The 23,869-nt window shown below is 45.6% G+C and overlaps 1 protein-coding gene across 1 annotated transcript; it reads right to left on the reverse strand.

Annotated features, from left to right (window-relative positions):
• Nucleotides 1-23,869, reverse strand: MANBAL (mannosidase beta like). Its single transcript, XM_010975218.3, has 3 exons — nucleotides 23,822-23,869; nucleotides 16,235-16,443; nucleotides 1-956 (listed from the first exon to the last, which is right to left on the reverse strand). The coding sequence occupies exons 2-3, from the start codon at nucleotides 16,382-16,384 to the stop codon at nucleotides 849-851; spliced, it is 258 nt and encodes an 85-aa protein (XP_010973520.1). The 5' UTR covers nucleotides 16,385-16,443; nucleotides 23,822-23,869; the 3' UTR covers nucleotides 1-848.

A 23,869-nucleotide genomic window follows, 5' to 3' on the forward strand; every position in this document is an offset into this window, starting at 1 on the left:
TTCAGCGTGTGGGGTAGTTTATTGATGTTTTCTTCCCCAAATGACTTTTCCTCACTGGTGGGGGTTGAAAAGAATTGGGGGGTTTGGAGGGGATACAGATGGAAGCCAAATGGTATACCTTGAATGTGCTGTGATGGGTTGAAAAGAGGTTGGTCTGAGATTGACAAGCGTCCCCTTTCAGAGGCTGAGGAAGTTTGGGCCCACAAATACACACTCATTCAGCCAAATCCCTTCCATGTGACCCAGGAGAACCAGGCATCACCCTGGCCGCGTCTTCCGCTCGCTCTCACGCCAGGCATCTTTCAGGCCTGCCTGTTGTACTAGTGGGACCGGGGACTGCGAACATCGCAGTGACCTTGGGGTCTTGACCTAAACAAACAGGGGAGGCCTGGCCTGGCTCCATCTACACAAGCAGAGACAAGGGTGCCTGATTAGCAGGAGATCTGATCTGCGTGGCACAGGTAATGGGAGAGGGCAGTGCCTGTCATCATTAGATAATGACTCTAAAATGTAGTGTACATCTACAAGGTGTTGACTAAAGGCAGGACACAAGGATTAAGTAAGAAAATGTAACTTGCTGAGCTGACCCAACGTCCAAACAGACTTCCAAGACAGTCTGTGCACACAGGGGTTTCAGTCCCCTTGGCTCTAAACCATCACAGAAGCAGAAGGGAAGGGAAGTGGTGGTCTGCCTAGCTGGGGCCTGGAGGCTCTCATGACTGTCCAGGTCTCTGCGGTCAGAGGGCCCACCTCAGACCCTGAGCCCGGAGTGAAGCGAGGGTGTGGAGCCTGGCAGGGCTGCCCCCAAGGCCCTCACCCCGCCCGCTAGGCTCCGCAGGCCGCCTCTTCTACCGCTTCTTCTTGGCCTCCTTCTTGGGCCTCTTGTTCACAGAAGGAGCAGCAGTCTTGGGCTTCCTCGTCACCTCTGCACTTCGGGGCTCAGATGGTTCTGCCTCCTATGTGACGAGAGAAAGGAGAGTCCTCCTGAGACAAATCAAGCCTGACACCAGCAAAATGAGATCACGATGGAAGGGACTTTGCAAACGGAAACGTGCCACAGAAATACAAGGGATGGAAACTGTCATTGCTGGGACCCAGGGTCCACAGTATGCGGGACTGCCCCGGGGAACAGGGTGATTCTCCGTGTAGGATAAGAGAGGAGGCCCAAGGGGAGGGGGCCGCCTCTGGAGTCTCACAGGCCTGTGTGGAATCCAGGCTCCTCCACGTTCCAGCTAAGAGACCTTGTAGGCAACTCGCTTCCCCTTTCTGTGTCTTGGCTTACTCACCTGTGAAATGGAAACAGTGATGCACACCTCAGAGCACTGATGTGAGGAGGCAAAAGTGCATGAGAAGAGCTCAGTAAAATGCAAATGCAGCCGGTGGCTGGCTGGTCACCCTATGCAGGGACTGGGCAGAATGTGAGCAAGGAGCCGGCTGTGGGCAGACCTACTGTGGCTTGCTCTTCTGGCCCTGCTCGTCTCCTCCTCCCTTTCAAGCCACAGACTGCCAGGGCCGGGGAGGGTGGAGAGCGCCAGCCGGCAGACGGGCAGCCCCGACACTGTGTTCTGTGGCGCCTGGCAGAGGTGCCCCGCGGGAAAGGGCAGAGGGCAGCCTCGGGGCAGAACTGCAGACTCTCCCTACATCTGCGGCAGCTCTGGTTTTTATCTGTCATGTACACTGTGATTTGTTCCCTGTAAGATTTGGTTTAAACAAAGGTTTTACTGCTGAAAAAAGATTCAAAACCACAGATCTAGCTCAGCCTTTGCTGTGCTGATAAACAAAGTAGACTCTAGGGAAGGGACTTGGCCTGTCCCAGCCCCACAGGCTCACATCAGAGAAGAAACCGGAGTGGCCTCAGTCCTGTTGAGTGTCCCCTCCTCCCTGGGTGATAAGTCACACTGAGCCACAGTCAGGCAGGATGTGAGCGAGGCCCATCCAGCCCAGAGAACATGAACTATAGTCCACAGGCCTTGTCCGGCCCACAGGCAGACTTCACTTGGCCTGCAGCATTTATTTTTAAGAATTTGAGCCAAATGGGAGATTTCCCATTCAATCTGGATTCCTTGCTTTTCTTGAAAACCTTAAAACATCCTGTGACACTGGCCCTGAGTCCCTTCATGGAAGAAATGACTGAGCGGTGGCTGCATCTTTCTTCAGGTGCCCACCCCTCCATGGCCCCACTGCCCCCAGCACTATAGGAAGGAAATATTTCTCAGTACCTGTGATCTTTTATTAAAAATGGGAAAACAAAAAAACTAAGAATACTAGGAGGGACCACACTGTTTCTAGAAGAGAACAGTATTTCTTCGGGTTTAGTTGGCCAGCTCCCAGCTTGCTTTACTCTCTGTCCTTCCCTCCTCACTGTCGGCTCCCGGCCTAGGCCACCATCAGACAGAAGAGGCAGGACTACGGCTGTGGAGGGCAGTCCCCACCTAAGGCCCAGTCCAAAGGTCTGTCGGCTCTCTCTTATTGGCCATCATTGTCTGCTCTCCACCCTGCGAGCCTGCCAACCCTGTCCCAGGCAGCCCTGGGGGATCCTCCCAAGATAACAAGGGGGCTGGCCCCTCCTCAGCCAGGTCTCTGCTTGCGCCCTGGACTCCGCCAGCCTGGCCTCTGGTGCTGACACTATTTATGTAACCTGGCAAAAAAAAAAAAAGAAAAAGAAAAAGAAAAAAGCAAGCAAGAAAGAAAGAAAGAAAAGAAAAAATCTAGCCTGTTAGAAAAACAAACAAAACCAAACCTCAGAGGAGCCAGTGTGCCAAGTGCACAGGCTGACTGATGGCCGCAGAGCCCGGCAGGAAGGGCTACTGTTTAAGGCAAACTTCACACGACACAACGCCTCTGGAGACTTTCAGGGCTGGAAACCATCCCCAGCCCAGCACCTATGAGGCCAGTGGAAAGTGGTCAGTCCCTGCCTGCGTGCCCTGGGCAAACAGGGCCTTATGAGATGCATGGTCTATGCACAGGGAACTTGCCGAGGTCTGCCAAGATCTCCAGGGATGGAGCCCAAAGCTGAGTGCCTCCTCTGGTTTCACTTGGGCCTGGTTCAGAATTCAGAGATAAGGACACCCAGTTGTCCCCAGCACATTCCTTACTCCATAGACCTTCTCTCGGGCACTTCATCCTTTCTGTCACCTCCCAGACCTCTCTCCTGACCCAGCTGTCTGTCAGATGACAGGAACTGGCACCTCCCCGGCACCTCCAATTCAAGTGTCCTAGACAGAGCGTGGCCCCTTCTCCAGCTGGCCTGGCATCCTCCCTGCTGGTGGGCAGAGCAACCAGAGTCCCAATGACCCTACCTTCTCCCTCCTCCCCTCTGTTCAGTCAGACATCAAGTCCCGCTGATTCGACCTCCTCCACCTCTTGACATGGCCACTCTCTCTAGCATCCAAGTCCCCACTGAAGTTCCCCCACTGCCAACTGGCCTCCCTGTCCTCTCCAAGCCATTCCTCATGCACCTGCCAAAAGAATTTTTCTCAAATGCAGATACCCCGCCTTCAACCTTCCAGTGGTTTCCATCACCCACAGTCTCGTGTCCCACACCTGGGACGGCACCTAAGGAGGCCACTTCTCCAGCCTCCCCTAGCCTCTCCTCCAGCCCCACACTGGGTCAGGCCCCAGGGCTTTCTCTGCTCACCCCTAAACAAGAGGAGCATCCTTCTCTCCTTGGCCACCCAGCAAAGCCCTCCCATGGTTTGGCCCAGCCCAAGAACACACTGCTACTCACTGTCTAGCCTTCCTCCTCTGCCCCTCTACCTCCGGCAGGGTGCATGCCCTCCTCCCACCCCTACGCCCCAGGTACCCAGGAACCTTACGATGCCACTTTTATTTTACCAAAGTCACATGTTCTCGTATTGGTCTCCCCTACTGGCCTGTGAGCTCCTCCAGACAGCTTCAATTGTTCCTGAATGAATGAATGAATGAGTGAATGAAATGAAATGAAATGAAAGAACACACAAGATCTCCCCTAACCATGGGAACTTTGCTCTTGCTTATTATCATGAAAATGCACTTAAGTCTAGGCCTCGCTTTTTCCATGGGCACAGAGGACACAGATACCCTAAAGCATGGCTGGACACGGCCACCAATAACAATAGTAATAATAACAGCCACAACATCTGCTAATACTATTTACAATATGCCAGGCCCCAGGTCCATGGTCTGTACATATCTTACTTTTGCCTCAAAAAGTGCCATAATCAGCCCCATTTTATAGATGAAAGAGACACTCAAAGAGGTTATGTGACCCGGCTAAGGTCTCAGCTGGTGAGCAACAGAGACAGGATGAACCTAAGCTCTTAACTGCCGTGTGGTACAGCCCCCCCGGATTTCCTAGGGACCTCGGGGCTGATGGCAACCAAGAACCTGAGTCAACTGTGAAATCTACTTTCTCTCCATTGAGCAGCGCCTGGAAGCACAGGTGACTGTGGGATGACAAGAACGGCTTGTTCTAATTCCTGCCGCTGGGTCATTCAGGAAGCCCTTGCTTGTGACTGCAGTCCCTACAGGAGTCAGGGAAGTGGGTTAGCGCTCCTCGAGTCAGGCTTTGTTTTCTACAGTTGAGAGCAGCTCTCTGTGGGAGTGTGGACAGTGTATAGTCATCGAGTCATCTGAAGGCATTTTCTGTCTCCTCCTCACTCCAGACCTCCTCCTCTCTTCCCCAGTGCAGTTTCTGGCATTATCAGCCACACAGGTACCCAAGCTAGAAACCTCCAAGTCATTTATGAGTCCTCGTGCCCCCACATCCAATCTGTCCCCATGGCCTGTCCATTCTGCCTTCCACGGGGCTCTCAACTCTGCCTGGTCCCCTCTGGTCCCACACGACCGAGACAGTTCAGACCACACGTCTCCTGCCTGCCCCTCCCACAGGTTTTCCTCACCGTCTGCCACACTGCTTTCGGAGTCTATTCTCCTAAAACTGTCCTGACCACGTGTCTTCTGCTTTAAACATGTATAAGACACATTCCAAGAACCCCCGAGAGGCCTCCAGAGCCACTGCACTGCAGCCCTGGCCCTGTCTCCAGGCACACCCCCTTGTGCAGCCCACTCTGTCACTTCTGGGCTACTGGCCAGCCAGTATCCCCTAGAAGCTCTGTTCTCTTTCATGCTTTGCACATGTGCTCCGGAACCATCAACTATCTGTCTGCGCCCAGTGGATGCAGGTTCTGTGCTGGGCAGCACAGGATAATGAAGAAGAGGTGCACACTTAGTGATGTGCACCACGTGGGTACTTGACAACATCAGCTCACTAAGCCTCTCATCACCCACATGAGCCTGTCACTCTGAGCTCCATTTTGCAGGCAAGGAAACTGAGGTGCACCGAGACTTAGCGACTGGCCCAAGAGAGCACGGCTTCCTTCCACACAAGCTGCAGGGAAGCTGTTACACACATGATTCAGATGCTGGGGTCCTAGCCACACAGAGCTGTAGCTCCGAGTTCTTAGCTGGCAAGAATGACTGAATAAATGGCTGACTCTTAGCTTCTCTTCAAATGCACATTGCTGGTACAAGCCAGGTAGATGGCGGACACCAAACGCTGCAGCCCTACCCTTAAATCTGGGAACACCTTGCCTTCTCTGAAGCCAGTTTGCTGTTTCCCCAGCGATTCCACTTTGGAGAGTAAAAGAAAACCTCCCTCCACCGCAGGTGGTTCCTGGGTCTGCAGAGGCGTCCTCTGTGGACACAGGCCTCATCAACAATAAAGAAGCTCTGAGCCACTTACAAGGCCAGAAAATTGCTGCTATTCATCAGATTCAAATAATCGAATCTGTGCCACAGTACATCAAATCCCTTCCATCAGGGAAGGCACATGGCATTTTATGATTTCCACTCTACAGTTCAGTGTGGATTTAGTCCAATAAATCAGGACAAAATGTCATTTTACACAGACTGAAACTATTCTCTCCTCTAAAACGGTCCAGGGAAAGAAAACCACCATAGCCTCATGCTCAGGTAGGCCCACACACCTCTTCTCACTCCATCCTCAAGAACAGTGTGGGTCGGGCGTGAATGCCCTTTTTACAGCTGGGGACGTGGGCTCAGGGAGGTGGAGGCTGGCCTGCACTCAGCCCACGGCCCAGTGCTGAAGTCTGTCCTGCTGTGTGCTCTGGCCAGAGGCCTCAGGCAGATGGGGGCGGAGAAGACCTTGCAGGGCCGGAACTAGCACTGACCTTGAGGGGAGGATAGGACTAGCTGAAACAGAACGGGGAAGGCAATCCATGTGGGCTCCACAAGGCGAAAGGAGACACAGCGTCCGGGACGCACTTGGCAGGCGAGGAGAACCGTGATTAGAGAGCACAGCCTGGGAGCTCACTCCAGACACGACTCAGCATGGCTGCAGGCCCTGCCCACAGGCTGGTCTGTGGCTCCTTGTGTGTCCAGACGTCTCTCCCACAAGCCAGTACACATCTCGAGACCGTGTTTAAACCTTCGCCCTGCCCACCGCACAGCCCTCTCACAAGAACGGCTCATAAAGTAAAAACCACCCTCCCGCCCAGTTCAACTGAGAGCTCCTTCCAAGCTTAAAAAAGTACAGGGCAGACACGCAAAGTTGGTTCTGCGAGACTGTCCCCTGAGGTGCTGGGAACAGGTGTGCGCTTGCCTGGGTGAATTATTTACCACGGCAGCCGTCACTGGCAGTCAGGGGCCTAGTCTAAAATCAAGATCCCCAAGGAGAATTTTCCAACAGGGTCCTGAACTCCTAAGGCCACTGCCCCGCTGCCCCTGGGAAGGCTCCAACCCTTTCAGGGCTCCAAACACTGCAGGGCTTTCTGGTTGACAGTGAAGGTTCCATGGGCATCACATGGAAAGCTACCACCCTTGCCATCAATTCTGAGGGGCTCTCCTCCGCCAGATCACAGTGCTGGGCATCAGTTGTCTCTGTCTGCCCAGCACCCACTCTCTGTCAGGGCCCTGCCCTTTCCCTGTCCCATGTGGTTTGGCGGGGGGGGGGGGGGCGGTGCTCTCAGTCACTGTGGCCACACGAGTGGCCAGTTAAACATGGCCTGGCCAGAAATGGTACCCAAACCCCTTCCCACCAATGAGGCAGGATACAGACACGTGGCCAGGACAGAGCGAAGCAGAGGCCTTCCGTGAGATTTGGAAAGTGAGCATAGGCAGGGAAATGGCTTCTCTTACTTGTACATCATGAGCAATAAGGATGTAGACCGGGGCTGCTGCAACCATCCTCGAGACAGGTGGCAAGGGCCTAAGAATGAAGCCAGCACTTGCAGGAAAGCCAGGAAATGGAGAGACAGACAGAGCCCTGAAGACCTTTTGAGCCTCTGAACCCAGCTGTGCCTTGAAATTCCATTTTAAGAGCCAATACAGTCTTTCTAGGGAAACCGCCAGAGCTGAGTATCTGGGCTTTCAAAGAGAGGGCCCCCATTAATGCAAGAAAAGACTACAGCAATCACACAAAGATGGCAGGGTGGGAGTGAAGGCACCTGCCTAGGGGCTGGCAGCTGGCTGAGCAGATGTGACATAAAATATGAAAAGATGCGAATAGTCAGCACGTAAACTACTAGGAGAGTTGGAGACTAACTACCCAGTGAGCTACTACCACCTGCTCCATGAGTCACTGAACTAAAAGTCAACACCCGCTTGCTGAGGGTTGGTGGGATCAAATTCCAGATGAAAACAGATCCAGAGGAACCTCGGGAGTCCGCTCAGGCAGGCTTTTGGGAAGGAGGAGAGGATCTCCCGACCTTCACTTCCTCATTACCTACTCTTTCACTCCTGGAATTTGGCTCCCACCTCATTAAAACTACTGCTCTCCACTCTGAGAAAAGCTCTAGACTAACTTCCCAGAAGATGTGCCTAAGCATAAAAACATCACGTTTGCACACAACTGCAGGGAGCTCACAGACGTCTGAAGCCTTTATCTAGGGATGCCCTAGGGATCCAGGAACTTAGCTCTACTGAAACCAAGTTCTGAAGCAGGGCAGCCGAACAAGGCATCATCATCAAACTGAGCAGCCTTTCCTCCATCACTCAGTCGGTCTCGTTTTACATGGGAGACTGGGTTTCGCATGTGCCCTCCTTGAGCCACTTGTGGTTGTTTGGGGAGACCACAGTCTCCTAGTCCTCTGCCCGCTGCTCTGCCCATCTCCAAGAGAGCAAAAGGAATGGAGCCTCCAGCTTCATCTGCACAGCACTCCTGCTCCTTTGGGAACAGACCTTCCCCTCCACCCTATGAGGTCACTTCACAGGATGCTCCCCTCCCCCAAGCTGGGTCAGCTACAGTTCCTTCTCTAGGGAATTTGGAACTGGGACCAAGCAGGAAGGCAGACTCCAAACGCTGCAGCTCAAAGACGGTAAACTTTGGGAGCTGTTAGTGGCCACGTTTCATCTCATCACAGGGACAGCAAGCAGAGGAACCAGGGCCCTGGGAAGAGGAGTGAAAGACAGAAGATGGACAGGAGGGGAGGCGGAGAGATGCAGATGGTGAGTGAGGGGGTCCCCGGTGAACCCCCCACTTCCAGAGGCCCAGCTGCATCCCTGCTCTGGGGCAGCAGCCACATCTTTTCAGTATCTCTACACTGCACAGAAACTACCTCAGGCAGGTTGGGAGTGGCCGAAGTTCAGGCCTTCCCTGGATCCTCCTTTTCCTTGAAAAGCTTAGCAACTCATTGAAAGTTTCAAGAAATCATGCTATGTTGGTTAAAATAATTCCCAGGTCTCTATCCCAAACTTCTTGCTGGCTCTCCCTTTCCCACTTGGATGCGGTGCTACTATTTCAAACGTAACATATACAGAACTGAACACCTCCTGTCCTGCCTAAATCGGTTTGTGCTTCAGGGAAATGGTCTAAGGACTAGACCAGTGGCTACATAACAAAATCACCTGGGCACTTTAAGAAAATACTGATCCAAGGCTTCAAAGAACAACTGAATCTGAATCTCTATGGGTACAGCCCAGGGCTTTGAAAATCCCCCAGGTGGGTGCAGGCAGATGGAGAATCATGGATTCCAGCCAAAGGACAGGCAATTCGTGCTACCACTCCCCAGTCCCTTGCTCGTGGCAGACATGAATGAATAATTTCTTTCCTCTGGAGCCTAGAAGCAGCCCCAGAATCCTTTCCACCACAGCCACCATACAGTCAATCTGACTGGCATGAGACATGAAACACGGCTGCACCCTGGAATAGACAGAAACGGTATAAGGATTTACCTTCTTATATTTTAGAATCCAGCCTGCAAGAAAATGCTTGGATTAAGTGTGGACCAAGCCTCAATCAGGCTCAAACAAATGTTTGTTTTTTTCGGGTCTTAGTTTAATGAGGTGTCAATGAACAAATGTTCTCATTTGGCTTAGGATTCTAGGGACTTCGGTTTTGATTTTACGAACTAGTTCTTGCTCCTACTATGAAAAGAAAGGGGGTGGGGTGGGAAGCATTTCTATATGTTCCTTTTTTCTTCCCTGATTACCCCCAAAAAAGCTTTCAAATAATCTGGTATGTATTGAAGTGCTGAAGTCATAAACTAGTTGCAAAAAAATCGGCTTACTGGAACAACAGGAAAGACATTCTTTAGCTTTTCAAAGCCTTTCCCATCATCTGGAGCCAAAAATATTATCTTCTGACCCAAAAAGCCACTAATAAACCTTGCTTCTATAGGCCAAGCAAGAGGGACGATTTTGCCCTAAGGAAAGCAGCAGAGAGAACAAGATTATTCTCTGGGTCCTCCCATCCCCACTTCCACCCTCTCCCACCTCCTTGCCACCTTCCACTTCCAGCTACCTCCCTCCTGCCCTTGAGCTGCCTAGAGTCCCCATAGCTGTCCCCATTCCCACAGGCTCCCTTCCTCCCTACAAGCTCCCTAGCCCCAAGTTAAAAGCCCCTTCTTACCCCCTCCCCATCCAAATTCCAAATCCCAGCTAGCTGCTAAGCACAACCCCTAAGCACGGCCTCAGTACTCACCCTCTTTGTAAGGCTGTTTATACATACAGAATATTGTGTCTCCTTTCCATTTATTTAGGAGTTTGGGGAGTGAGAGAAGGCTGCCCTGTGGAGGCACACAAGAACCCTTGCACAACTGAGGACCACTTACTGGTGTGATGCATCAATAAAAAGTGAAATTAATGGTGCTGTATTTTTTGCCACTGATCCATTGAGAAACTAAAAACAAATAAACAAAAAAAGCTAACAGAGTAACCTTCAGTTATGAAGACATTCACTTGCATGAGCCTTATTTCCCTAAACGTCAAGATAAATGAAAATGAGATGTTCTGTACTATATTTACATTTTAAAAGATGAGACTATTGATACCAAAACCAAAGATATCACACACACAAAAAAAATTAAAGGGCAGTATCACTGATTTAAATCCTCAAAATATTAGCAAACCAAACCCAACAATACATTAAAAGGATTGAACACCATGATCAAGTGGGAATTATCCCAGGAATGCAAGGATTTTTCAGTATCTGCAAATCAATCAATGTGATACACCACATTAGCAAACTAAAGAATAAAAACCATACGATCATCTCCATAGATGCAGAGAAAGCTTTTGACAAAATTCAACAACAATTTTTGATAAAAACTCTCCAGAAAGTGGGCACAGAGGGAACATATCTGAATATAATAAAAGCCATATATGACAAACCCACAGCTAAGATCATACTCAACAGTGAAAAGCTGAAAGCATTTCCTCTAAGATCAGGAAGAAGACAAAGATGCTCAGATGCTCACTCTAGCCACTTTTATTTGACATATATTTGAAGTCCTAGTCACAGCAATCAGACAAGGGGGAAAAAAAGAATTCCAAATTGGAAAGGAAGAAGTAAAACTGTCACTGTTTGCAGATGACATGATACTATACATAGAAAATCCTAAAGATGCCACCAGAAAACTGCTAAAGCTCATCAATGAGTTTGGTAAAGCTGCAGGATACAAAATTAATATACAGAAATCTATTGTATTTTTATACACTAACAACGCATTATCAGAAAGAGAAATTAAGAAAATAACTCCATATACCATCACATCAAAAAGAGTAAAGTACCTAGGAATAAACCTACCTAAGGAGGTAAAAGATCTGTACTCAAAACTGTAAGACACTGATAAAAGACACTGAAAACAACACAAACAGATGGAAAGATAGCCCATGCTCTTAGATTAGAAGCATTAATGTTGTTAAAATGATCATGCTACCCAAGACAATCTATAGATTCAATAAAAGCCCTATCAAAATACCAAAGGCAATTCTCTCTCTTTCTTTCTTTCTTTCTTTCTTTTTTTTACAGGGGGTAGGTAATTAGGCTTGTTTATTTATTTATTTGATTTTTCAGCGGAGGCACTGGGGATTGAATCCAGGATCTCAGGCATGCTAGGCATGTGCTCTACCACTTGAGCTATACCCTCCCCCTTACCAAGGGCAATTTTCACAGAACTAGAATAAATAATTTTAAAATGTGTATGGAAATATAAATGGCCCAAATAGCCAAAGCAATCTTGAGCAAAAAGAACAGAGCTGGAGGAATCACACTCCCTGGCTTCTGACTATACTACAAAGATACAGGAATCAAAACAATATGGTAATGGCACAAAACAGACGTATAGATCAATGGAACAGAATAGAACCCAGATATAAACCCATACTCTTATGGTCAATTAATTTACAACAAAAGAGGCAAGGATATATAATGGAGGAAAGACAATCTTTTCAATAAGTGGTGCAGGGGAAACTGGATAGCTACATGTAAAAGAATGAAACTAGAACATTCTCTAACCCCATATACAAAAATTAACTCAAAATGAATTAAAGGCCTACATGCAACACCGGAAATCATAAAACTCCTAGAGGAAAACATAGGCAGAACACTCTTTGACATAAATTGTAGCAATATTTTTTTGGATATCTCCTAAAGCAAAGGAAATAAAAGCAAAAATAAACAAACAGGATCTAATTAAACTTAAAAGCTTTTGCATAGTAAAGGAAACCATCAAAATGAAAAGACAACCTACTGGATGGGAGAAATATTTGCAAATGATATGCCTGATAAGGGATTAGTATCCAACATACATAAGCAGCTCATTCAACTCAACGTCAAAAAAACAAATAACTCGATTTAAAAATGGGCAGAAGACCTGAATACACATTTTTCCAAAGAGGACTTGCAGATGGCCAATAGGCACATGAAAATATGCTCAACACTGCTAATTATCAGAGAAATGCAAATAAAAACCAGGAGCTATCACTTCATATCTGTCAGAATGGCTATCATCAAAAGAACACAAATAACAAATGCTGGCAAGGATGTGGAGAAAAGAAAACCCTCGTATACTGTTGGTGGGAATGTAAACTGGTGCAGCCACTGTGGAAAACAGTATGGAGGTCTCTCAAAACACTAAAAACAGAACTACGATATGACCCAGCAATTCCACTCCTGGCTGTATATCCAAAAAAACCAAAAACACTAATTTGAAAAGATACATGAACCCCAATGTTCATAGCAGCATTATTTACAATTGCCAAGATATGGAAGCAACCTCAGTGTCCATCAATAGATGAATGGATAAAGATGTGGTATATACGCATACAATAGAATATTACTCAGCCATAAAAAAAGAATGAAATGTTGCCATTTGCAACAACATGGGTGGACTTGGAGGATATTATGCTAAGTGAAATAAGTCAGACAGAAAGACAAATATTATATGATATCACTTATTTGTGGAATCTAAAAAATAAAACAAACTAGTGAAAATAACCAGAAAGAAAAATACTCACAGATATAGAGGACAAACTAGTGGTTACCAGTGGGGAGAGGGAAGCAGGCAAGGGCAAGATAGGGGTAGGGGATTAAGAGGTACAAACTATTATGTGTAAAATAAAAAAAGCTACAAGGATATATTGTACAACACAGAGACTATAGCCAATATTTTATAATAACTATAAATGGAGTATAACCTTTAAAAACTGTGAGTCACTATGTTGTACCCCTATAACATATAATATTGTACATCAACTATACTTCAAAAAAATAATAAAATAACAAAAAATAAACATGAAGTTGTTATCTCAAATTAACCTCTAAATGTCTAAATGCAGGGTGAGTTGAGGGGTGGTGGGGAGGCATACTGATGAGCCCTTTGTCAGTTCCCTGCCTCAAAAGACCTCAACCCAAGGTGCCACTAAAAACCTGAGCTCAATAAAGGACACCCCTTTTTCTGAAAGTTCCCTAAATGGATCTGGCCCTCTACAGCTAGTCTCGAAGGATTAAGAACACAACAGGAGCTGAGCGACAGCTCTCCAAAAGGCCACACAACTCTGACTCTACATCTCTGTCTGTAAAACAAGAACATTCATCACCTCCCTCCCTAAGGACTCTTAGCAGGCTTCATCAGTGGCCAACGACAATAAAAATGTTTGTTATTTTTAATACCCAATACTGTGTCGTGTCTGTAAGGACAGAGCCACAGAGCACAGGGATTATCTTTTTAGAGTATGATACAACTGTGGGCAGAAAAATTCCAATTATGACCTCCTTCTGAAAATACCAGAACAAGAAACAGAGATGGACAAAACAATCCAGAGGCCACATGCCTGTCCACATTCACCAAGGTTTTCCCCACCTTCGCTGGCTGCTCCAACCCGCCAGTTCCCTGCATGCTAGAGCTCCTCAAGGCTCCCCCCAAGGCCTACTCCTCATCTCACTCCATCTTCCATCCTTAAGAGACCACATCCCCTCTCGTGGCTCCAATTATATCTCATTGACTCTCAAATGTTGATCGACTCCTCCTGATACAGACCTATAGATCCAACTGCTTACATAACAGACAGAACCACCTGGACAACTTACAGACACCTGTTTAAAACTGAACCCAGGATGCTCCTTCCCTGTCCCCAACCCAAGCTTGCCCTTTTGCCAGGGTTCTTCCCAGTTACACCAGCAGGATCTCTGGGACACAATCATCTCCAAGATACGTATCTCCAGAATATACTGTATATTGTTAAGTGGGAAAAAAAGGTGAAACTGTGTTTACTAGGATACTATCTTTTATGTATCAAAGGGAGAATATAAATGAATAAATAAATATCACACACATATCCATTTGAGCATATTTTCAAAAAGAAACAAAGGAGGGATAAATGAAAATAAAAATGGTTGCATATGGAGGGAAGAAGGGGAAAGGGTGGAAGATAGATTAAAGGAAACTTCTGTGACTATCTTGTTATAGTTTTTTTTTATAGTTTTTATTTTTTTTTATTATTTAATTTTTTTTTTAATTTTGGTATAACAAGGGGGGGAGGTAACTAGGTTTATTTATTTTTAGAGGAGGTACTGGGGATTGAACCCAGGACCTCATGCATGCTAAGCAAGCGCTCTACCACTTGAGCTACACCCTCCCCCCCATTGTTATACAGTTTTGACTTTGGGAAATGTATCTATAAAAGTTTTATATAATTTTTAAATTAAATCAAAAGAAAAAATATCTAAAATTACAAACAAATTGAAGCAAATTAATATATGTCATGGTGGGAGTATACCTACATGAAGAAAAGGCTTACTAAACACAGTACTCTGACTATACATTCCCAACTGGGACCTATTTTGGGGTCCCAAAAGAACCACAAAGAAATCTTAAATTTCATTCTGAGTCTTATTGTTAGTAGAGAAAAACAATATAGTTATTTGAAAACTATAATAAGTATATTGGCAGTGTGCAAAATAGAGTTAACATTAAAAACAACTGTTATCCTTAGAAAAGCCAGCTTGCAAGGCTGGCCCTTGGCTGGCATCTGGGAAACTGGATTTGGGTGGTTCCCATAATTCCCAGAACTGATAAGAACAGCTCACTGTGCCTAACCTGTCTGTGCAAACAATATGGTTTAATCTGAATACCTGCTTTCTTTCTGGAAGTCTGGAATTTTGGTCCATACTAGGCAGAGGGTGCTTATGTGGCCTCTCCGCAATAAAAACCCTAGGCAATGAGTCTCTAATGGTTTCCCTGGTAGACAATAGTTCACACGACTTGATGTGGCTCCCACTAGAGACCATGTGAGCATTAAAAAAATTAAATTAAAACATCAAATATAAAAAAAATTTATTTTTAAAATGATATGAAAATCAAAGCTTTATTGGTCAAGATTGGAGGTTGCTAGAGCCCAAACTCACTACTCTGAAAACTAATAAAGGAAAAGCATCAAGCACTTACCTGCCTTTTACTATGAATAGCATTTGAGAGTAACCATATAGGCGATGAGGAAAAAGGTCTCCTTCACTGAAGAATTCCAGCTCATAAATGCAGAAGGAAATAATGGATCTAGCAATGATCAATGAATGCTAAGACCATTCAGATCAAAGACTGATGGAGATTTTATAACAGAGGGAGAAACCATTACCAACTAATATATTAGAATCTCTGTGTGACAACCAGACACCACGTGCCTGTTGATGACACAGAATAGGAAATACACAGGGGTTCTCACCAAATAACCTGATCTGCACTGAATCAAGCCTCTAGATCAAATTTCCTATCAATAAGAAATACGGGGAACAAGGGAACATGTCAGATGACACCACAGAGAAGCAATCAGCCAAATCCTGGATGTGGATACTATAGATGGTAATGACCTGCTTTCTTAAACAAATAAATGTCATGAGATAAGGGGAGATGGGGTGGTGGAATGAGGGTGCATAGCTATAGAATAAAAAGACGTATAGAACAAGAGTCAAAACAAGAAAGCCAATATGATCATGTCACCCTCTTCCTTAAAACCCTTTGGGCCCCACCCACTCCTCTGGCTGCACCTCTCAGGTCCCCTCTGTGCCCTGGCCACAGTCACCTGCATTCAGTTCCTAGCCCGTTCCTTCATTCCTCGGGTTCCCGGGGAGGGAGAAGAGCACAGCCCGTTTCAGTATAAGATCAGGTCCTCCTCCTTATTTTATACCCTCACAGTACTCTGCCTCCTCACGGAAACATGTGTCAGTACTTGTTTCATATCTGCCCTTCCCCGAAAGACTAGAAGCTCCTTGACGGCAGACACCACATCTTTCAGCAGTCTGACATTAGTAAACAATGTAGGCACTAAATAAAAATCTGCTTAACGCATATGTGAACAAAGAAGGTACTAACCATGTGGGTCAATGCCCCAGGTGGAAATCTGGGGATGCATTCAATCAGTAAAGCCCAGCATAGTCCCTGCTGGTCTTCACTGCTGTGACATCTATTTTTAGTACCTAGAACCCCGCCTGAGGAGCTGAGGCTCACAGGGAAGGACTCACCGCCTCGTGGGACTTGGGAACAGGGATGATGATGGCCAGCACACAGATGAGCTGGAAGATGGCCCCCAGGAAGAGTCCATACCGTAGCAGGTTCTCCAGGAACGTGGGCTCCGGCACCTCGGGAGGAGAGAAGTCCAGGTCGGAGGCCATGGCCCCAGCTGCCTGCTGCCTGAGGTCTCCTCCGACTCACCACTCTCCAGAGCCAATTTCTAAACAAAGAGTTAATGTCATGTTTCTACATCTGACGTTTATTTACATGGTTCCACTTACACAAATACACTCACCTACGTGCAAGAATATATAAAGCAACTGTAGTGAAACGTTAACAATTCTAAGTGGAGGATACACGGAGGTCAAATTGGACAATTTTTTCAACTTTTTTGTACATTTGAAATTTTTTCAAATATAAATATAAACTTACGAAAAATAAATAAATGCAAACACTTCAACAAAAATCGCAAATCAACATGTGCCTGTTGATGACATAGAACAGGAAGAATGTATTTATTGAAGGCCTGCTCTGTTACAGGTTTTGTTTATTCGTTCATTATCCATTCATTCAACAAATACTTACTGAACACTAAGCACTGAAGACTGAGCAAAATAGATAAATACCTGCTTTCTTGGGGCCTACATCTCAGGACAGATGCAGACAAATAGCGCACCCAGATGTGATATGCCAGACAGTAATAACTGTTTTGAAAAAAACTTCAGAAGGGCATCATCTTATTTTACGAAGGGTGACAAGAAGGGCCTCTCTGAAGAAGAGACAGGAATAAAGTGGCAGAGAGACGAAGTGTGAGAGTGAGCCGGTGGAACATCTCAGGGAAGTATATTCCAGGCAGACAGAAAAGCAAATATAGAGGCCCCAGGGCAGGGATGTGAGTCCAAAATGGCCAGAGAAGAGTGCAGGAGGGAGAGTGGAAGGAGGCAAGGTCAGAGGGGAATGGGAGCTGAACTTGTAGGACCCTGACACTTCCAATTTGATGGAGTAAAATGTAAAGCCACAGAAGGATTTTTGAGTAGAAAAGTGACATGATCTGATTTACATTTTAAATGGGGCGGGGGGCGCCGAGAGGGTGCAGAGTGGACAAAGGCAGACCAGTGAGGAGCTCCTACCAGTAACCCAAATAAGAGATGCTGGGGACAGGGGCGACAGCGGCAGTGGTGGCCAGAGGTGGCAGGTCTGGCCTCAGCCCACCCTGTAGCCTCTCCTTTCACCAGGGACCCCCTCTCCTAACCCCCGGCCATGCTGAAAGAACTGCCTGTGGCTCTCCAAGAGCATGGGGCTCTTTCACAATCCTGGGCCTCCACCCAAGCTGCACACTCTGCCAAGAATGCCCTTTCCCACTTTGACTGCTTGGCAAAGCCCCCACTCTACCTTCAAGGCCAAGCTCGTGTCTCCTCCCCAGCATGCCTTTCTTACTGCCCTCCTCCCACCCTGGTGTGACTGATCTGCTCTCCAGAGCACCCACGGGTGGCTTCCTTCTGCCTACCCCAATGAGAAAGGGGAAAACTTACTTTGGAACCAAGCCCATCTGACTCCAAAGCCCTTTGTGTTTTCAGGGATCTCTGTGACAAGACAATTTGCTGCTAAATCTGAGCTGTCCAATATGGTGGCCATGAGCCACATGTGGCTATTGAGAGTTGAAACACAGCTAGTCCAAATTAAGATCACTGTTAAGATAGGTACAACACTCAATTTAGAAAATAGTATGAACGTAAGAATTTAAAATAACTCATTAACAATGTTTTATTTGATTGCATATTGAAATGATGTATTGGATTACAGCCACACTAGTCACAATAGCCAGAAGATGGAAACAATCAAGAACCTATCAACAGATGAATGGATAAACAAGTGGTACAGACATACAAAGGAAATTTATTCAGCTATTAAAATGAATGAAATTCTGATACGTGCTACTACATAGATAAACCTTAAAAACATTATGCTACGTGAAGTAAGACAGACAGGAAAGAACAAATATTGTATGATTCCACTTATATGAAGTACCTAGAACAGGCAAATTCAGAGAGCTAGAAACTAGAATAGAGGTTACCAGGGGCTGGAGGAGGGGAAATGGGGAGTTACTGATTAATGGGTACAGAGTTTCAGTCTGGCATGATGAAAAAGTTCTGGATACAGTGGTGATAGTTATACACATCATGAACCACTGAATTGTACACTTAAAAATGGTTAAAATGGTAAATTTTGTTATGAATATTTTATCAAAAAAAAACTAATTATATGTTTCTTTTTACCTTTTAAACGTGGCTACTAGAAATTTTTAAATGACACACGTGGCCTGCATTACATTATGGATGGCTCTGGACTAAAGAGACTGTCCTAAAACCTTCCTCCACCTTGGCTCCGTGGCTTCACTGATTTGCAACATTTTTCCCACATGGAGGAGTGACTAAAGGATAATAAAGATGACCTTCTAAGTGAACAAACTGGGGTTTATGCAAATGTGCACTGTCTCCCTTTCTACCTGGTCACTTAGGAAGGTGTGTGCCTTCCCAATGGCCATTGTTTCACACCACTTCTGTCTTCTCTGGGAAAGGCCTTCAAAGCCTGGGGCCCTTTTTTTTTCCCCTCTAAACTCCTCAGAGCTGGCAGATCTTCATCCTCCCAGGAAGGATTTGACTTCTGGAAAAAACCCAACACGATCTGGATCCAAGTGTGGTGAATCAGGTGGGGCCTCAAGCGCAGGACCATTTTTGGTCAAATACAAGGTATGATGCTCAGAACCCAGGCTGATGGTTTACGGAGGCTCAGAAACTGGCCCTGAAGTGAATTCCAAGGCGGCTGCAATGACAGCTTCACTGGAGGAAACATACAGCCCCGAAAGGGCACTATATCCTTATGCCAAGTGAACAGCAAGGTGTGAAAAAGCTCTCTTATTTCTTCAGCTGTACCTCATTAATATATGTTTTCAAAAATGCCCCTGGCCCTAAGCTTCATATTTAAGACTGTGACAAGCCTCCTGGACTTACCAATACTTAGATTTATTACTGTTACAACAGCAACATTGTTAAGAATACTCGTAGTACAATAAAAACATGGGGCCAGGAGTCAGGGATGGGGAGTGAGGGGAGGGGAGGCGAGCACAAATCCTGCCTCCCTCAGCCATGAGCTATACTTTGGGCCAATTCCTTGACCACTTGATGTTCTCCTGACCCAAACAACAATATCTACCCAAAGCTATAATGCATTTAAGCTTTCTTTTCATTAATGGCAATTAGGCAATATATAACAAGAGTCATAAAAGTGATTATATCCTTTGACTGAAGAACTCACTTCCTAGAATTTACAGTAAGGAAACAATTCAAAAGAAGAAAAAGGCTTCGGGTACAAAAAAGCTCATGGCAATGTTATTCATAATACTGAAAAACAGGAAGCAACTGAAGTGTCCAACAATAAAGCAGTTAAGCCATTATGGTACATAGCATGGCATATGCCCCCTTCACTAAAATGGCAAATACAAATGTGTATCAGGCCAACAGAAAGAAAGCAATTACATAAACACTGTAACTATAACCATGTATAAACAGTGATTTCATTGGCTAAAGGTCAAGAGGCCATAAGAACATGTAAATAGTTACTGTTAAAGTGAAGGGGTCATAAGCTTTCATTTTGGGGGGAATATTACTGAAAAAAGAAATACAATTTAAAAGAAAAATCCATGCCCTATCTACTCCCTTCACAAGACTTTTATAAAGTCTAATGAAATGCTGCTCAAGAGAACTTTCTGCAATGATGGAAATGTTCTATATTTGCTCTACAATATGGTGGCCACCAGCCACATGTGGCTATTGAGCACTTAAGTGAGGCTACTAAGGAACTGAATTTTTCACTTCAATTTTACTTAACTTTAATTAATTTATAAATACTCATATTGAACAACAGGTATAACCAGAGGGTGGTTGTAATAAAGTTCTGGAAAACATAAAACGCTCTACACATCTTGCGTCTGCTCTACAACTCCCATTTAATTTTCTCTGCACCCTGTGCTTTACTTCCCAGCCTGTCTGCTGGGATTTCTGGGCTTTCCTTTCCTGATTATAGAAGTCACAAGAATCCTACTCATCCTTCCAGTTCTCAGCTAGGAGGCACTTAACCCTGACTCCGTGACAGGCTCTGCCCACCCTCCCGCCACTGTCAGAGCAGTTGCAGTAAGGGTGAGTGAATCACTTGCCAGATGTGCACCGCACTTTACAGTCAGCATCTCATGCAATTCACAACCACTCCAGCAGGTATTATACCAGTGGTCTGAGATACTCATTCACTGGACACACTTACTGAGCACCACTCTAGTTCCTGCCATGGAGTTTTCATCCAATTGGAGGCAAACACACACATATAGATATAATGTCACGTCAAGTGTGAATACTATGAGAAAATCTAATGAGAGAGATAAAAGGTGCTATTTTATATCAGGTGGTCAGGGAAAGGCCGCTCTGAGAAGTTGACACTTCAGCAGAGGCAAGAAGAAAGTAAAAGAACAAGTCATTTCAATATCAGATAGGTAACCCAGGAGGGAGAAACAGCCAGGGATAAGCTCCTGAGGCAGGAATGAACTTTAGGATCAAGGAGAAGAGTAGAGTGAGCAAGCTTGTAAAGCCAGTAGGGCTTTGGCTTTTCCTCTGAGTGAAAGGGGAGCCACTGGAAGGTTCTCAGCAAAGAAGTGCCGTGGTCTGACTCATTTGTAAATGGTCACTCTAGCTGCTGTGTTGAGAAGAGACTGCAGACAAGAGTGGAAGCAGGGAGACCAGTTAGGAGGCCACTATAATAGTCAAAAAGACACACTTGCAGCAGGAAGCAGGGGAGGTGGTGAATTCTCAGGTTATAGATATATTTTGGAGGGCCAACAGGATTGCTGAGGTGAAATCTGAAAGAAAGAAGTTAAAAATAATACCTGAAGGTGAAACTCTTCTGTACGATACTGTAATGGTAAATATAAGACATTAAGCATTTGTCAAAATCCATAGAACTTTACAGCACAAAGAGTAAACTTTAATGTATGCAAATGTTTTTTAAAAAATCATTTAGATATCCAGGATGGAATGCAGAATGTGATATTCTGAATCTAAATGTATTACAAATGGATTAAACAATTTCACTGAAAGGGTAGGGGAAATCAGGTGCTGACCTCCGTAACTCTGGAAATGAGTGGAGTCTGTAAGACTAATGGCAAAAGGAACTGTACGTATGCAGTCTACTCTAATTAATAAAGTTTTTCCCACATGGGATATAGGTTAACAATTCCGAAACTATACATGTACACCAGAACTGAACAATTAAGTAAATGGATGGTATTTGGTGGGAGCAAGGTTTGTCACAATTGGAGTAGGAGGTTACAGATAAGCCAGAGGAGGCTGGAATGATCCACTTGGAATGGATGAGTTGCAGACATAAATATGAACTCATATTTAGCTCAATATAGATACAAATGGCTACCTAAATATTTATAGATATGTGAGCATATAAGTAGGTTAGGATGTACACACGTATCTCTTGATGTGTGCTGAGAGGGCCTAGAAATGGGGGGGCATATCAGTGGCAATGAGCACATCTAGCACCCAGATCTTGGTGTCTAATATCATTCTCCAATAAAAGGAACCACGGCTCCTTGGAAAAATGGTTAATTCTACGTCCCAAGCAGGAAATATATAAGATGAGCCTGAAATAGAAAGTAAGAAAGTGTTAAAAAAAAAAAAAACCACATTGATTGCGGAATATCAAAGGGATACAGGAGCCACTTCAAAGAGCGCCCAACTCCCAAAGTCAGAACAATTTGCACAACAAAATATAGTAGTGGATTATAATTCAAGGTATGAAAATAAATATCCAAGGCACTGATATAAATGATTTAATAAGTGGACAAATTTCCCACAGAGAAGAATTACAAATTATTTATGTACATAATCTGCCTTTAAGCGTGAAGTATAATTCCACACTCCTTAAGCGTGGGCTGTGCATAAGGACTTTCTTCCAAGCGCAATATGGAAAAGCGAGGGAAGGAGAGTAACTGTACAGTGGAAAAGCTTGACTACCCCAAGCTAGTTATCTGGGTTAACAACAACTATGATAACTTACACTGATAATACATATTCCTGATGTGATGTGATGAGAATGGCACTTTACCTCTAGGGTTTTCCTCCCCCAAACCTATAACTCCAATCTCGTCATAAGGAAAACACCAGACAAATCCCAACTGAGGGTCATTTTACAAGACAACTGACTGGTACTCAAAAACTGTCAAGTTTCCCTAAAACGAGGGAAGTCTGAGAAATCATCACAGTCCTAGGAGCCTAAAGAGACACAACTAACTAAATGTAATGTGGGATCCTGGAACAGAAAAAGAACACTAGGAGAAAACTCAGCAAATCTGAATAAAGCATGGGGTTTAGTTAATCATAACTTACCAATGTTGGTTCACTAATTGTGACAAAAGTACTATACTAATGTAAGATGTTAATAGTAGGGGAAATTGGAGGGGTGCATGTGGGAACTGCAGTATCTTCACAATAATTTTGTAAATCTAAAATTGTTCTAAAGTAAAAAATTTACTGGGAAAAAAAACCCCAACACTTCAAAATAAATAAATAAGCCCTGAGACATGTATAGCTGTCCAGACCTAGCAAATAGAAACTAAAATTCTCTAAGACTGAAAAACCCAGATTTTAAGTATGTTGGTAGGGGATTCGTGGCTTCTAATGAAGTAGTTTTAAAATTCTGTTCTGAGAATTCCACTGAAACACACTGCGAAATAGAAAACCAGTGTCAGGAATTACTGTCTTACAGCCATGGACTGCATACCCAGACCCATCCCATTACAACAAATTCCCAAGAACTGCTCAAAACTGGGTTAGAATTTTGTCCTATGGAAAAGTAAGCCATCTCCCAGAGCAGTCAGAACCGGCAGCCAGTGGGCTGAAACTGGTGGGCAGATGTCCTGCAAAATATAATTACTAAATTCGAGTTTGTTGCCACCACTTAAAAGGTGTGGCGTTTCACATACTCATTTCCCACTTGTCTTAAAAGAAACTAATTCAGCAAACACTCTGTGCATTCACTAAGCGCTTTGCATTCACCATCTCATTTAATTCTTAGAACAAGCCTATGGGCCCATTTTACAGAAGAGGAAACAGAACCAAAGAGGCAACCAGAGATCGCCCACGGTTACACAGCAATACAGGCACACTCGGGGGTCGAACCCCAGCGAGACTGACTCAGGAGCTCTGGCTCCTCCTAATGCTCCGCCCGCGGGAAGAAAAGCCAGGTCACAGCTGTGAGGAGCACCGGGTTCTGGCCCCAGCTGCGAACTAAAGCTCTGGGCGGCAGCAAGAGAAGCCTTCCGCCTCCCTCAGACTCAAACTCCCCTCAGCAGTTAACTTCCGAACGAGCGCCCCAGGAAGTTATTTGAGCCGCTCGCCGAGCGCCACCCGAGCGGGCAGAGCAGCGCCGCCGTCACAGCCGGGCCGCGGCGCCTAAGCGCAACCCCTTTTCGGTTCCCGCAGCCTCTGCGACTCCGCCCCGCCCCGAAAACCCGACCCGGCAGCAGGCAGCACCGCACTCACCTCCCGCTTCGCCGCGCCGCGCCCCCGGAAGTGGTTCCCCGCGACCCT

The sequence above is a fragment of the Camelus dromedarius genome, chromosome 18 (genome assembly GCF_036321535.1).
Source record: "Camelus dromedarius isolate mCamDro1 chromosome 18, mCamDro1.pat, whole genome shotgun sequence".
Lineage (NCBI taxonomy): Eukaryota > Metazoa > Chordata > Mammalia > Artiodactyla > Camelidae > Camelus > Camelus dromedarius.